Genomic DNA, 16942 nt, shown 5'->3' with positions numbered 1-16942 from the left:
TCCCTGAAGGGGAGGGAACTGCACAGGGAGTCTCTCCAGGGGCAGGCACTGTTGCAATTCTGCCTACCACCATGGGCAGATGCAGATGCTTTATTTCAGCTTACATAAGTATGGGAAGGAACGCTCAAGACAGAAGAGAATCGATGGCAAACATTAGATTTGCTCTGTTTTCTTCCTAATGGGATTACTCTGGGGCACTGGTGCAGATTCTCATACTCAGTTACTAGGAGTGAGAGATTGCTGATGAGACTGATATGCCATTTGTCATAAACCTTGAGTCAGGGAGCCCAAGGCGAGGCTGACTATGTAAGAAATAAACAATGTTTCTTCTTGACCCTGCTCCAACTACATGAAAATCTGTTCAACTCCAGTTTCTTAACATGGCAGAGGCTTAGTCAGTGACAGCCTTCCTCTTTGTGAAAATTCATGTATAAAGTGGAAGCGTGTACCTTTTAACTCTTTGTGCTGTTTTTTTGACTGCAGTAAAGAGGACATCTAAAGTTTTTGTGGCTGTAGAGTTTTATGTTAGCTTCTCACTTGGGATATAGTCTCAGGAGATCAAGAAACGTGCAGGCTGGGATACAGCACAGCACATGCAGCTTTACAACTGGCTGAGGACGCAAGAGGCACGTCCTCAGGGAAGCTTCACGTGCTCTTCCAGAATGTCGCCCCACCACTTTCCCAGGTTTGAGGCAGTGCTGCACTTCGTTTTCCTCAATATCGACAGAGAAAAATCACCCCCCCCCAGCCCCCACTGTAGAGCCCTCAGTATTGCTTGTTGTGTCTCTTACTTGTCACCGAGCTGTTCCATGTCCCAGTCTACGTCTGTCCTAACCACCTTTCCTCTGGCCTCAAGACGCGATCTGTCCCGCTCTCGAGTCAAGGCCAGCACCCCACTTGTGGCTCTACTTCTTTCCCTGTCTTGGGTTTCCTGAACCTCTTCCTTCCTAGGGTTCCCCCTTCTCTCGGCAGCCGTGGCCTCTTCGCTGGGTTCTGGATGTGAATTGCTACTTACCGTCTTTGCTCAGGAGAGCTGTGTTAGGAATCCCTCTCTCGCACTGTCACGGAGCTACTCTGAAATTTAGTCTGACTTCTAGACACAAAGTACATACCAGTAGACTTTCTTCCCGGGCTTTGTTTCCCACCAAATGGTTCAGAACCTCTTTTTATGACTTGGCGCTATTAACTTTCACTTTTGAGGTCCCACTGCAATCCCCAAGACACAGAGAAACTTGTGGCCTGTTCTTAACCTCTCAGCTCATCTCAGTTGAGATCCTGTTCGGCTTTTTCCTTGGTCTTGGCTTCTTTGTGATGGCCTGCGGTCGGTAGGACTGGGAACCCAGGGAAGAGCTCCGACGGGCTGGCCCCTAACAAAGACAGAATGCGGCACTCCATCGTGCCCCCATTTCCTCCATCTTCCTCTGTGCTTTGTTGAACAAATCTCTTCCCCTTCTTTATTTCCCATATAACTTTTTTTTATCTCTGCTTTCAAGTTATTTCTAATCTCCCTTATAGCAACAGCCCCAAATCTTCACATACTTGAAAGTTTTGAAATTGAAGAAGAGGTCACTGCAATAAATCCACTCCTGCCAGGAATTCTCAGCGAGATGTGGGATACCTGCCTGTCTGAAGTTTCCTCTTTTTGGCAAGGCCCGCCTCCTGTGCGATTTGGCTTTGTGGGTGTAGGAGAAAGTTTTGCAAAGTTAAGGAGAAGGAAATGTACTGTTGGGAGTTTTCGTGATTTTGATAAACTAAACATAAAGTGTAGTAGCAGCTGCATGGTTCCAGTACTTGCCAGATCATCAGTGTGATTTTACTTTTTTTTTTTTTTAAAGGAAACAGGAAGAGCGAGTACAACAAGTACGCAAAAAATTGGAAGAAGCACTGATGGCAGACATCTTGTCACGAGCTGCTGATACGGAAGAAATGGATATCGAAATGGACAGTGGAGATGAAGCCTAAGAATATGATCAGGTAAACTGAGAGCAGAGGGGGAGGGGCTTGCACCTGAAGATGGTTGATTTCTTGCTTTTGCCCTTTGTGGCCTGCCTCAGCAAAGTATAGACGCTCCCCCGCAGGGATGAGCAGGCGCCATTCGGCCTCTTCTGTGTTTAAGAATCACCCTTTTGTCCTAATGATGTGAAGACACTCACAGCCCTGAAGCCACTTGCAAGGAGTCTAACCTCCTCTTGTAATGCCAGGTGGAAGAAAGGAGAGCCGTCGCAGGTGGTGAAGGTGGCGGTCATCCCCGCCACACTATCTTTCTGGGGTCTGTTGTTCCCCGCCTCCCTTTTTTTTTTATTTTTTATTTTTTATTTTTGAGAGAGAGAGGGAGAGGGAGAATGAATGCGAGCAGGGGAGGGGCAGAAGACAGAGGGAAACAGACTCTGAAGCAGGCTCCAGGCTCTGAGCTGTCAGCACAGAGCTTGATGTGGGGCTGGAACTCACACCACGAGATCATGACCTGAGCTGAAGTCAGATGCTTAACGAACTGAGTCACCCAGGCGCCCCTGTTGTCCGCTCTTGAAAATTAGGGCCCTAAAGTAGGTTTTCTCTAGCATAGACTTGATGCAGAGAGACTCAGAAGGACATTTTATTTTTTTAATTTTTTTTTTCAACGTTTATTTATTTTTGGGACAGAGAGAGACAGAGCATGAACGGGGGAGAGGCAGAGAGAGAGGGAGACACAGAATCGGAAACAGGGTCCAGGCTCTGAGCCATCAGCCCAGAGCCCGACGCGGGGCTCGAACTCACGGACCGCGAGATCGTGACCTGGCTGAAGTCGGACGCTTAACCGACTGCGCCACCCAGGCGCCCCAGAAGGACATTTTAAAGGATAATAAATAATTTACCTTACAACATACAAACTTTGACCCTGTCGTGAGCTCACATGAGTGTCATAGGTTCTGTCCTGGTGGGTATATATTCTCTTTAAGTGGCTGTGGTCCAGGCTCCAGGGGTTAATGTGGCATCTTGCTTCCCAACTGCCATCCTGCTTGGTTTCGGCAGACCTTGTCTTACTTTCTGTCCCCTATGAGCCAGTGACTTATTTATGTCTTTTGAAGCCAAAACTGAGGCATTGTGGGGAGAGAGAGAGAGAGAGAAAGAGAGAACAAACAGAGTGAGTTAGAATTCTAACTCCTAGATGTTTTTGAATCTGTCCTCCCCCATCCCTTTCAGTCTATGGACCCACACCTGGCCCCGCTTAGTCATTCTTGCTTTTGGTGCTAGTTCTGGAGACACAGTGGTGGCCACAGTCACACGGTCCCTCTGCTCACGGAACGTGCCATACAGTTGTACTAACCAGACACTCACCACATTCCATAATTACCAACTGTGATCAGTGCTACAAAGGAAAAGCAAAGGTACTGGGGTAGCTGATGGCAGGGGAGCTAACGTGGTGTGAAGGGTCAACAAAGCCTCTGTGAGGAGGTGACATTTATGTTGAGCCTCAAGGGCAAGCAGCGGTAGGCCAGAGTTCGGGATAAAAGTGTTCCCATGTAAAGAAACAGCAAGGAGAAGTCGGTGCCTTTACAGTAGGTCTGGGGAGCACTGGGAGAATGTGTGGAGGCGAATCTTATGCTGATGGGTTGTTGTTAAGGGTTTCCAGCTTTAAAAAAAATTTTTTTTTTTTCCAACGTTTATTTTTTGGGACAGAGAGAGACAGAGCATGAATGGGGGAGGGGCAGAGAGAGAGGGAGACACAGAATCGGAAACAGGCTCCAGGCTCTGAGCCATCAGCCCAGAGCCTGACGCGGGGCTCGAACTCACGGAGCGTGAGATCGTGACCTGGCTGAAGTCGGACGCTTAACCGACTGCGCCACCCAGGCGCCCCAAGGGTTTCCAGCTTTAACATTAAAGCAAATGGGAATCCACTGAAGGCTGAGGAACATGGTCAGATGTGCTTCTGTGCAAGTTCCTTTTGGCTGCCGTGTGAAAGAGAGGATTAGAGCAGGGACAGCCTGGACGCGGGGTGGCCAGTGAGGAGGCTGTTGTAGCCTGGCAGCGAGAGAGATGGTGGCTTCACAGGAATGTTGGCAGTGGGTGCAGAGAAAGAGGAAGAGCAGAGGTCCGTTTGAGAGGTATTTGGAGATAGAATCAGCTTGACCAGGTGACTGATTGGAAGTGATGGGGACGACTCCAGGTTTTTCACTTGAGCCGCCGAGGGATGGCCAGAGGCCTATTTGGTACAGGCACAGACAGGGTATTGTGTGCAGGGACGCTGAGTCAATGGTTCACACAACCTTCCCTTCCCATCAGTGCCTTTGCCGTAACCCAGGGAGCGGCTCATGCCACAGTGATACAGAAATCGTGTAATAATTATAGTGCCTCACATTATGTATTCAGTGATAGCATCTCCACTTGGTGACAGTTTCCTGAACACACAGAACCATGGGAATCCAGTTCAGTGCTATTTTAAGTTTTTTTTTTTTTTCTCCCTTATTGAGGACAGGAAGACGCCATGTTGGTATTGAATCTTGTTTTCCACTCTGGCCGGGATGTGTTTTATGGGCTTTGATGAGTGTGCGTGGTCTGTGTAAGTCCTTCAGAGGAAAAGTCTGAAGCATGTTTCTTCTGTCTGAAGGCTTCAGCCATGCTGTCTCTGGAGCGCAGTGTGGGCATTGGAATGGTTGTGCCTGGATTGCATCAAAAGGGACTCTAGGAGAGCCCTCCTCTTCAGAGCCTTTTAGCATTTGTTGTTTTTCAGACTTTGTCCTGAAGACAATTTAATCAGGGGTCTACTAACTGAGGTTTCATTAGACCCTTGTTTACATCGCAGATCACTTTGCAAATGGGTATCAAGGCAGTACCCTGATTTATGTAAGCAAGCATGGGTTTTAGGGACTAGGCACTTTGTTCATGTAAGAGCCAGCATTGGGGTCCTGGGTGGCTCAGTAGGTTAAGTGTCTGACTTCAGCTCAGGTCATGATCTTGCGGTTTGTGTGTTTGGACCCCTGTTAGGCTCTGTGCTGACCGCTCTGACACACACACTCTCTCTCTCAAAAATGAATTAGCATTATAAATAAATAAATGAATGAATGAATGAATGCCAGCATTGCCCATTGCCTGGCACAAATGTGGTTAATGGTGGGAACAAACTAATTAATATTGAGTGATTAGAATTTTAATATATACTTAAAGTAGCCATTGTTTTGGCATGTTGGGTACAGAGAGATTCAGAGTATGGGTATCACATCCTAAACTGGGGAATGGTATTATGAGACCAGGCCATTAGACTCGAAGGTTGTGGAAGAATTAGAAGTCCTTCTTAGTTCTCAGAATTAAATGTACCTAATTCACTCATTTAGTCCTCTCTGCACCTAAAGTGTTTCATAAACCAGAGCACTGCCACATAACGTAATCAGGTGTTTGTAATAATCTGTAGAATAGGTAGGGCTTGGCTTGATCAAAGGGTAGGTCATGGCCGACTTCACATGGCTCGTAAGAGATGGAGCCTGTAACACGCAGTTCTGCTTGGATCTGTCACCCCACCATGCCACGGTTCTTTCTGATGTTCCTTATTAGCAAAGTGGGCCTTTATTTATTTGTTTTATTTTTATTTAAAAAAGTTTTTTAATGTTTATTCATTTTTGAGAGACAGGAGAGACAGAGTGCAGGCAGGGGAGGGGCAGAGAGAGACGGAGACACAGAATCCGAAGGAGGCTTCAGGCTCTGAGCTGTCAGCACAGAGCCTGATGTGGGGCTCGAACCCATGAACCATGAGATCATGACCTGAGCTGAAGTCTGATGCTGACTGAGCCACCCAGGTGCCCCTATTTGATATATATGTATATATATCTGTAACAGGTTGAGAACTGTTAAAATTTTACAATCATAGAGGAGTACCCAGGTTATCGCAGTTTTAGGAGTGAATGCAACAAGAAGAAAACCATAAAAGCAAAGGTTTTAAAATATGTAGCTACATCTGAGATACGGGATCACATATATAAACTCTGCCATTGCACAGTACTGTTTCACCGAGGTGAAATAATAAAACTTCAGTGCATATCTGTCATCTGTAAATGCTCTGAAGTAAAGTAAATCAGTTAGTAGTTTTTCTAAATTTTCTCAAAATTGTTTGGATTTGGCTGTATCTAATACAGTCTTTTTTTAAAAATTTGTATGCCCTATGATTTCTGTTTTTATATGGATTCAATTAATTATAGATAGTATTTGTGTTAGCATACAAAGCTGTACATACGACTCTTTTGAAAATAAAAGGAGTATAAAGTTATTGTTAAAGCACTTGAAACAATGAGAGGATATGTTGAACATTTTTTATGTACAAAGCGCTGTAATGAAATGTTAACAAGACTTTAAAAATGTGGTTCTACGTGAAGTTTAGCCTCTAACTACTTTTTCAAGTTCTTCTGACCTCACCTGAGAAATCATTGAATTACTTAAATTTGTTTGTTTTTCCTTACAGGTAACTTTCGACCAACGTTCCCCAAGAGCAAATTTCTAGAATTGAACAAAAGCGTTTCCACTGGGTTTCGCCTGTAAGAAAAAAAACATACCCGAGCACATACAGCTTTTTAATAGCACTAACCAATGCCTTTTTAGATGTATTTTTGATGTATATATCTATTATTCAAAAAATGATGTTTATTTTGAGTCCTAGGACTTAAAATTAGACTTTTGTAATATCAAGGAGGACGCTTAAGTTGAAGCTGAGCTTTTGATGCCAGGTGCAATCTACTGGAAATGTAGCACTTACGTGAAATATTTGTTTTCCCCCGTTTTAATATGAACCGATCAGTAGTACCAAATAAATCTCCCAATTAAAGATTATTGTGACTTCACTGTATATAAACAGATTTTTATACTTTATTGAAAGAGGACACCTGTACATTCTTCCATCATCACTGTAAAGACAAATAAATGATTATATTCACAGACTGATTGGAATTCTTTCTGTTAAAAGAGCACACATAATAAATAGCCTCCCCCGCCCCCTTGGGATTCCTGATTTACAGTCAGCTGTGATCCCTGGGCCTTAGGTTTCAAATGGAGGTGGTAGAGAATAGTTCATGCATTTGCAATACGCCTCCGAATAGCGTGAAAACTGTGTCGCTTTCCCCTGAATTCTCAGTTGCCATCTAGCATGTGTCAGGGTTTTGTTTTTGTTTTTTTTTTCTTGCCTGTGATTAGTACTTTTGTTAGTTTTATAAAAATAAAGCATTTCCTTCCCTTGGGCGTGAGTTAGGTACACAGGTACCCTTTGGATGGTACTGGAAGTCCATGGCTGTTGTTTTTTCTAGAACAGTTAGTGTTTTCTCATGTCTGCTGGCTTACTGAGTTAACAGGTGCAGGTTAGACCCTTTGCTCCAGAGAGAGGCAACTTTCCAGGCAGAGTTGCTTAATGAGCCAGATTGTAATACTTTACTAATCAGTCCCCGGCCTCCACAGTATTATTTTGTTGTTGTTGTTGTTGTTGTTGTTGAAACTCTCAAGTGTAACTTCATTACCACTTAAATTCTTCGATACCTATTTACTACAACTGGCACAGCATTATTAAATGAGTTTAAAAAGCAAAAACCTGGGGCGCCTGGGTGGCGCAGTCGGTTAAGCGTCCGACTTCAGCCAGGTCACGATCTCGCGGTCCGTGAGTTCGAGCCCCGCGTCAGGCTCTGGGCTGATGGCTCAGAGCCTGGAGCCTGTTTCCGATTCTGTGTCTCCCTTTCTCTCTGCCCCTCCCCCGTTCATGCTCTGTCTCTCTCTGTCCCAAAAATAAATAAACGTTGAAAAAAAAAATAAAAAGCAAAAACCTATTTAAGTTAATCTGATGCCAAGGAAAAGGAGGGAGTGGTTGTAAGCAAATTTGAAGATATTTTGGGAAATAATAGCTTTCTACAGGGAGGGTTTATGTACTTCTTCACTCTGAGTTCTTTTAAAATTAGACCAAGAAATGATGTGGTCCATGGTGTGACCAGTTCCATATAAGTGTCACCTGTACCTTTTATTACCACTACCTCCAGCACCCTTCCAGTTCCTGAGGAAGGGAGGAATAATAGTCAAAGCAATACAACTGGCTAGGTTTGGGCTGCTGTCTCTCTGGACCTTATGCCAAACTATATAAGTAACACCTTCTTGGAATTCCTGATTTATAGTCAGCTTTGATTTCTGTCCCTTACGCCACCAGCTTCCTCAGAGCATTCTTAACTGGCAAATGAGCCTGGATACTTGGCAGACTCTGGGCAGACTACTGGCCAAGGATGCCTCCTCTGGGCCCATCAAACTGCCCCAAACAAGGTGGCTGTGGGAAGTCAACATTGATATCTTTTCAAGAACTGGTGTAGCTACTTAGAATGGATGTCCAAAGGCTTTTCTTAGGTTCCCCCGCCCCAAGTCCATGATTTCTCTTCTGTAATTAAGCTTGGGGTAACTTCACCTTGGTGATCATATGTTCTTTTTACAAAGCTATCCAACCAAGATATACATGCTTTTATAAACAGTTTTGGTAAAAGCAAAAACACAATGTACACACGTATAAAACTTTGATTTTTGTTCTTATATACTTTGCTCAGGTAGAGAACAAGGTATGAAAGCCATTACATGATGTCCAACTGGCGACCATCTTATAAGTCCGGGTCTTCCCAAGATATCCACAGGATAACATGTCCAGAATTAAACATTCATTATCTTATTCCCCAAATCTACCACCGTCCTGCGTCCCCTAACAAGGGTAGAAGCAAATCATCCCATTCAGTTGCTCAAAACAGGTGCCCTCGAGTGGTCCCTGTTCCCTTGCTTCCAATGTCCTGTCAGTCCTGTTATAACTATCAAATGCCCTTCTCACACCCATACCTCTTCATTCCCGCAACCACTGCCTTCATGCAACTCCTTTCCTCTCCACTGGACTTTGAGTGGCTTCTTTCTCCCTCCCTCCCTCCTTCCCTCCTTCTGTCTCCATCCCTCCTCCTCCATATGGTCATCAGAATGGTCCTCAAATGTGACTGTATCATTTCCCTACTCGAAGTTTCTCACTTCTCCATGTAATTTTTAAGAATTATTTTAAGAATTTTTAAGAGTGAGCACTTTGAAATGAAGAGAACCTGTGTCTGAACCTTGGTTTTTGCCATTTGTGTGACTCGTCAGGTGACTTAATCTCCTTGAGCCCTGTTCCTCCTCCATGAAATAGGAATAATACTACCTCATAGAGTCGTCGTGAGGACTAAATGAGCTACTGTTTATAAAGCATTTAGCACAGTGCCTGGTGCATAGTGAACGCTCCCGTCGGAGCATGCCTTTGTCATAACCCCTGCAGGTGTCAGTTTTATGTCACTTCCAAGAGGCATTTTCTAATAACTGTAACTACTCTCCGCCCCTGTAATATTCGTTTTCTGCCTCAGCACTCTGTTTATTTCCTTTGTAGAAATCTTCTCAATCTGTATTTATTTGTTGACTTTTTGTCTATCTCTTTACTAGAATGTAAGCTCCACGAGAGCGAGGATGTATCTGTCTTGTTCCCTGGTACAACCCCAGCATTTAGCCTAGTGCCTGGTACATAGTAAGCACTTATTAAATGTTTGTTGAATAAATGGATGAATGATCAAAAGGCTCTCCATGATCTGATCCCTGCCTATTTGTCTAGGTCATCCTGCCCCTCTTATCACCTTCAGCTCAAGAAAAACCACATTACTTGGTCCTTCTGAGTGCCCCTTGGGCCTCTATGTCTTTGCACCTGTCATTCCCTTTGCCTGCCTGTCTACATGGCAAATTCCTGGTTACTGGTCAAGTCTCAGCTCAGTGGCTACCTCCTCTGTGAAGCTGTCCCTGATTTCTCCAGCAAGATGTTCTTCCCTCTTCCAGGTTTCCCCTGCACTCTGTAAATACCTCCACGGAAGCACTTTACTGTATTGTAAATTTGTTTGCATGTCTGTTTCCACTTTTAGACTGTAAGCACCGTGAAAGCAGAGATTGCCTCTTTTCATCTTAATGTCCCCAGAGCCTAGCACAGTGTCCAGCACATAGCAGTTTTGTCAATAAATATTTATTGGAATGAATCTGTAAATGAACAAAGAGCCTTGCAGTTGAAAAAGTGTTGCGAGACGAATGTATTATCAAGGAAAGGAATGCCCCTGGTGGCTTCCAGTGTATTTCTTTTGTTCTAGAAGAGAGATCTTGAGAGCATTATGTAATCTCGCTGAATATAAGAGTACTTGTTTGAATTTGAAAGATAAGTTGAGTAATAGAGATCTTCATAAATGATTGCAAAAGATATCAAAAAGCTTTGTGATCTCAAATGCTACAAAGTCCAAAATAAATATTTGCACTATTAGTATTTCCATAGTCAATGCTATGCGAAAAGTGTACAGCAATAAATTTTGAAGCTTTAAAAATGTTTGTGTAAGTCATCTTCAATGACTTAATCCATGAAACACATCTCTGGCCTGTGTTTCCTGGACGCAAGGGGCTTTAGATGGGGTTTAGGGCCCCAAAGCTTTCAGAGCTTACTCAGTGACACCACTCCCATTTGCGAAGACATTTGCTTAGTCGTGTGCCGCGGGGATGTCTACTGAGCAGAAGGGCTGAAAGCTTCTCCACAGAATCAGAGGGAGGCCAACTACACATTGTGAGGCCATAGCTTCCAAGCCTCTGCCAGGGCTAACATCGCTTCGTTGTCCTGCCTGCCTTCACTCCTGGGATGCAGATGTGACCTCTCTACAAAATCTACTCCAGTGAATGGCCTCCACCGAAATTCTAGTTCCATGAAGGCAGTTCCATCAGGCACTTACACAGGATTAGCTAGGAGTAGCTGGGGGATTGGGAATTGGGGTAGTGAGCTACCAATCTGCATGTCTCAAAGGGTCTGCGGTGAACTTTGAAAATTTACACACTGATTTCTCTAGAAGGGCATGTGTCACTCTGTCAATCACTCGGCTTTTGTTTTGATAGCAGGAGGACAAAAGTTATTTCATTTATACAGCATTTCATAATTTATAGAACACTTTCACCCCCATTAATGTCATGTTTGAATTTTAACTTACATTTAAGCTATGAAATATGCACATGTTGTCCCCATGTAAGAGCCGAGGAGCCTAAGAAGCAGGTTAAATGACTTACTCAAGCCAGAAAGGTGCAGTGGTGGGAATTTGAATGCAGAGGTCTTCTGTTTCTAGAATGCCATGCAACCTTCCGATGCCCTTCCCCACTTGGGTTTCAAGCTGCATTTCTTTCTGTGACAGAGAACAACACGGTATGGTTTATTAAGTACAGCGTGACTGTGGCCTGAAAGCTTATATAGGGCAGAGTGATTTTTTTTTTTTTTTTAATAGGAAACCTGCTTCTTTTATGTGGGAGTAGTCAAAGCTTTTCCAGTGATCTCTTCTGCTGAGCAGTCTTTACCAGGATTACTTCTCTTTTATAAGAGGTGGGAACAGGTGCAGTTTCCTAGTCACAGAATGTTGGGAGTTATTTTGATCTGCAGGGGGCTGTTAGCGTTTTCTTCCTGCTGTACTACTTTCAGTTTTTTGCTTCATGAACAAGATGCTGTGAGACGTCCAGCAGCAAGATGCAATGGGCGCAGGTCCTGGGGAAGGGGTTTGAAGTGGGGTGTATCTACACGTGTGACTTGGGCATGCATAAAAGCATTCACCAGCCTTGGGAAAAACTCTGGCCTTTTGATAAGTGCTCGCGTCTTATCCTTTTAAGATCTAAATTTTTGAGTGTTTTATGATACACATCTTAGTAGAGCAGTACATGTAGGTAATTTATAAGTAAATTCCATAAATAATTGGGATATATGGTTTTGTTTCTGAAAGGGTTTCTAAGTTAAAAGAGTTTTGAGACCACTACCCTGGTGCAAGGCTCCTTATCTGGGGTTCAAGGAACCTCCTCTTGCCATTGGATGTGATAACATCCCCTGTTTGTGATAACATGCCCTTCTCCGGGGGTATCTATAGCTTCCATAAAGCTCTCAATAGAGAATATATATCATAGTGCCTGGTATATGGTATGTATTTCACAAATGGTAGCAGCCCCTTCTCTAAAAACAAAACAAAACAAAAAACCCTAGAGAATTTTGGGGGGGATTAGAACCTGCTTTTGAGGAGTTAGCCTGAATTTTGTTGACTGGACAGATACTCCCGGGATCAGGAGAGAAAAAGCAAGGAGTTTTGTGTGTGAGGGTGGGAGAGGTTGATGGCGAGGGGTCAGAGTGCCTTGTTGATCACAGCATGATTTGCTGAAGGCCTGGGACCCAACAATAGCTAGTTGTGTGAAAATAGAAACGTTTGGAAACTCAACGAGAAAGATACAGCAGCGACATGGTGGAAAATGCTGTTCATGGTGGGAATGAATGCCTTCTTTGAAAACCTTCTTTTTCCCCCCCCTCCGTCCCCCAAAACACTCAGTATAATGTTATAAATGAAAACCACAACCGTATAGCTATCACAGTTATTTTTAAAAACTGTGGTGCTGCCTTGGCACAAACTAGATTTTAGTTTTCCCCATGCTGCTGTGAAAAGGGATTGATTAGTCACCTGACACGGAAAACACTTAGCACTGGGGAAACACAGTGACTCGGGGAGTCAAAACACATTCAGCTTTCCTGGAACTTTAAATTCATTCAGGGAGTAGTCGCAATCTTTGTTCTTCTAATGTTTTTTTTTTTTTTTAATGAAATCCCCTAGCCTCCACTGCCATATCCTTCAAGACCAGCAAAGAGGCAAAAGGAAATAAAGGGAGAATGCTAAAGAATGGAGATAATTCAGACCACTCAAGGAGATCCCTACCTGAATACAGAGGAATTTGGGGAAGAGATAAATGTGACAGTGAAGAAATTTATACTCTCACAAACATGTCTACTTAGAGTTCTCTTGTTAATTCAGATGTCTACTCCTAAACTTAGATCATATCCTCAAATAGTCAAATAGAAAAGGGAACGTCTTCTCTTTTCCATTTCCTTATTTAACCATCTGTGGCAGGTACAGAAGGCTGGTTAACCTGATGGCTATTCACAGCTGTGCCGATGCCACCTTTAAGTTCCTAAATAAGATGTGATGCTTAGATCTTCAGCAGCCATCACGTGACCTTGAAGAGACAAATGTGAAGGTGAAAAAGCAACACTGCAAGGGGGATGGATTGGCAAATCAGGAAGAGCCCAGATTCTCAAGGTCAATGTTAAATTCTTGGACTAGCTCTGTTAATACCTCCCCTGGGCTGTTTGCTAAATCAACAACACCAACATACAATGAATGTCTCTCTCTCTCTCTCTCTCTCTCTCTCTCTCTCTCTCTCTCTCCTCTCTTAAGCTATTGCTAACTGGTACATGCCCAAATTTAGACTTCACTTTGAGTACTAATAGTCACCAGGAGTTTTGTCAAGTTTTCTTTCTCAGTATCATTTTTCTTGTGCTACTCACGTGTAGGCTTTTGTGAACCCTGTCTGGGTTACTACAGTGGCTTCTATCTGCTCTCCCTGCCACCAGCTTCTCCAGCTCTGTGCCATTTTAAGTAGTGCTGCCAGACCTTTCTCAAATGCCTCTTAGATTACCCGGTGTTCCGAGTCATATTTACAGTGGGTTTCTATCCTTTTGGACGAGGTCTGAATTCCTCAGATGACATTCTTGTCCTTGGTCTACGCGGCTTACCTGTGGACACTCCGGGCTAAAACCCTTAGTTAAGATAGAGACACTCTTATCAAGTATGACATACAGTGTTACCTCCCACAAGCTGAAGGCCATGGTTAGAGTTTTCTGGTCAAGGCCAAATTCTTTACCATACACTTTGTGGCAAGTGTTTTGGTAGCAGATTCTACCTTAGTTATTACCATGACCCTCAGCAAAATTTGGTTGATAATCAGGTTAATATTTAGGCATTCTAGAATGATCATACTTAAAGGGCAATTAGCATATAATGCCATTCCACTAAAGCCTTCTTTTCCTTTTCTTTTTTCTTTTTAAGTTTATTTTGAGAGAGACGGAGACTGTGTGAGTTGGGAGGGGCAGAGAGAGAATCCCAAGCAGGCTCTGCACTGCCAGTACAGAGCCCGCTATGTGGGGCTCAAAACCGTGAAACTGAGGTCACGACCTGAGCTGAAATCAAGAGTCGGACGCTTAACCGACTGAGCCCCCCAGGTGCCCCCAGCCTCATTTTTCAACTCTCCTCTTCCTACTACACAGGAATATTTCTTTGCATTCATCCCATAAGATAAGCAAGAGAATCTCTCTGCTGCTCTTTCTTCACGAACTGTATAAGCTAATTGAGAAATAATTGCTTCCTTTTTTCTTAATCTGGAGCAAAAATATGGTATAAGAATAAACAACAAGGCCACAGACTGAGTAATCTTGCCAACATTTTACCTCCTGGAAAGGAAAAGCCATCATCTCCATTAAGCTTTAGCAATAATAATTGTTGCAGCAATTACAAAGTCATAGGTCTTTCCTACCTTTAATTTAATACTTTTTAGACCTTTAAAAAATCCACCCTTTTACCTACATCATATGAGAACATTTTTGGTTCTAAGCTTATGACTCTAGTGAAAGGGATAAGCCAGCTCCTGAGTCCATAGGACAGGAGAACAGGAGTCTTGACACACATTATTTTTACAATAGAGTTAGCATATCTGGGGGGGCCTGAGGTTTGAAAGTCATCAAAGAAGGTGAAAACATAAATAGCCAAAATTACCCTCAAAAACTCTAAATCTCCTATCATCGTTCGGCATATACAATTCTACAAAGTAATTCTAAACATGAGTCGAAATCGGTGGGTCTCGGTCTGGGGTAATTTTGCCCGCCTCCCCCGCTCCCTCTACTGGGACATGTGGCAGTGTTGAGCCGCGTTTGGTTCTCACAAAGAAGGAAGAGGGTGCACTTGCTGTTGACGTCAAGTGAGTAGAGGACAGGGACGCTGCTTCAAATCCTACAATGCATGGAACAGCACCCCCGATGTCCATGGTGCCAAGACCTTGGTGTGAAGAGAGAGACTTTTTTTTTTTATAAAAAAATTTTTTTAATGTTTATTTATTTTTGAGAGAGGAAGAGACAGAGTACAAGCTGGGGAGGGGCAGAGAGAGAGAGGGAGACACAGAATCCAAAGCAGGCTCCAGGCTCCGAGCTGCCCGCACAGAGCCCGACGTGGGGCTTGAACTCACGAACCTTGAGATCATGACCTGAGCCGAAGTCAGACGCTCAACCGACTGAGCCACCCAGGTGCCCCGAGAGAGACTTTTTTAAAAAAGGCTTTATGGAGATATCTGAGTATTTTATTTTGCCCGTCAGGTAAATGTCACTCACCAGAGGTGAATGGGGTGGGGTAGGTAGAAAATTCTAAAGTGCTCCTTCATGCCTGAATGATTCCATACCATTCTGGGATTTTTAAAAAAAATATTTATTTTTAAAATCATATGCACTAAAATTCAGTCTTTTTGAAGTATAGGCCTATGAGTATTGACAGATGAGTAGTTCTATGTCCACCACTATATTTGATAGGGGAAAGTTCTGTCACCACCACCCTCCCAAATTCCCTTATGCTACCCCCTTGGTTATGACCCCCCTTCCCTACCATAAACCCTTGTCAGCCACCCATCTGTTTTCCATTCTCTGTAGTGTTTGTCTTTCCAGAATGTTGTATGGATGGAATCCTACAGTATATGGCTTTGTGGGATTGGTATAAGTCATGTACTCGAGGGCCATTCAATTATTGCTATGGATGTTTGTTTATCCGTTGTTACCTATTCATCTGTCAAGGGGTATTACCCCACTGTTTCAATATCAAAACTTGACGGTCTTAACACATCTTAAAGGATTTGTTTATTGTTGAGAGGATTAAACAAAAGGGTAGTCTCACATTCTGTGCTTAGTGAAGTTCTAAATTCAAGATAAGTCAGACACACATATGAGGCAATTGCTCTGTTTTTAATCTTTCTGTATTTTGCTTCCGAGAGTTGCATTCATTCACCTTAATATATGCTCAGGGTTGTGCTGGGTACGATAATGAAAATACCAACTAGTCTCCAAATGCAACACAGGAGTTAGACATCATCTTTGTCCTCTGGCCTAATCCAATGTAATGTGGAAATGCTGTTTGCATGGTAATCACAATCTTTGTGGAAGAGGAAAATGCTATCATGTAATCTTAATGATCTTCTTAAAAAAATTTTTTTTCATGTTTATTTTTGAGAGAGCACGAGTGGGAGGGGGAAGGGGCAGAGAGGGAGGGAGACAGAGAATCCAAAGCAGGCTCCAGGCTCTGAGCTGTCAGCACAGAGCCCCACGCAGGGCTTGAACTCACAAACTGTGAGATCATGACCTGAGCCAAAGTTGGACACTGAACCAACTGAGCTACCCAGACACCCCAATCTTATTCTTGTTCTTATGGATTCATAACTTAATCCTGATATTCATTTTAACATCTTTTTTTTTTTAAGTTTATTTATTTACTTTGAGAAAGAGAGTGCACACATGAATGGGGAGGGGCAGAGAGAGAGGGACAGACAGGGTCCCAAGCAGTCTCCCTGCTGTCAGCACGGAGCCCAACATGGGGCTCCAACTCATGAGCCGCGAGATCCTGACCTGAGCTGAAATGGAGAGTTAAAGGCCTGACTGAGCCACCCAGGTGCTCCAATATCTCTTTATCAAGCATTTCAAATGATCTTTTTCTTGTCTTTCATGAAAGACACTAAGCTATTTCATCCTTAGTGATCAGAATTTCTTTGGCTATCCTAGCATTAAATAAATATGGATAGGAGAGTTCTCTGGCTGTAACATCACCATACTGCTGACGTACAGAATAGATCCAGCTGATCTGTCTGGAAAAGGGTGTGTTGCCTTTCTTTTTTCTTTTTTTTCCTTTCTCTTTCTTTCTTTCTTTCTTTCTTTCTTTCTTTCTTTCTTTCTTTCTTTCTTTCTTTCTTTCTTTCTTTCTTTCTTTCTCTTTCTTTCTTTCTTTCTCTCTCTCTCTCTCTCTCTCTCTCTCTCTCTTTCTTTCTTTCTTTCCCT

General features: G+C 43.3%; 1 protein-coding gene across 1 annotated transcript in view; it reads left to right on the top strand.

Moving 5' to 3' along the window:
* The window catches only part of MBD2 (methyl-CpG binding domain protein 2), a 67196-nt gene extending 60297 nt beyond the window's left edge, over positions 1–6899 (top strand). Inside the window, exons 6-7 of the mRNA XM_086683013.1 lie at positions 1836–1974; positions 6428–6899. Of these exons, the coding sequence (XP_086539139.1) occupies positions 1836–1962 (127 nt within the window). The 3' untranslated portion in view covers positions 1963–1974; positions 6428–6899. The remainder of the gene's footprint in view (positions 1–1835; positions 1975–6427) is intronic.
* Positions 6900–16942: the final 10043 nt, after the last annotated feature.

This window comes from Puma concolor, chromosome D3, assembly GCF_028749965.1.
Source record: "Puma concolor isolate L17-30 chromosome D3, mPumCon1.1.hap2, whole genome shotgun sequence".
Classification (NCBI taxonomy): domain Eukaryota; kingdom Metazoa; phylum Chordata; class Mammalia; order Carnivora; family Felidae; genus Puma; species Puma concolor.
The sequence above is the reverse complement of the archived record's forward strand: the minus strand, read 5'-3'. Positions and strand labels throughout refer to the sequence as shown.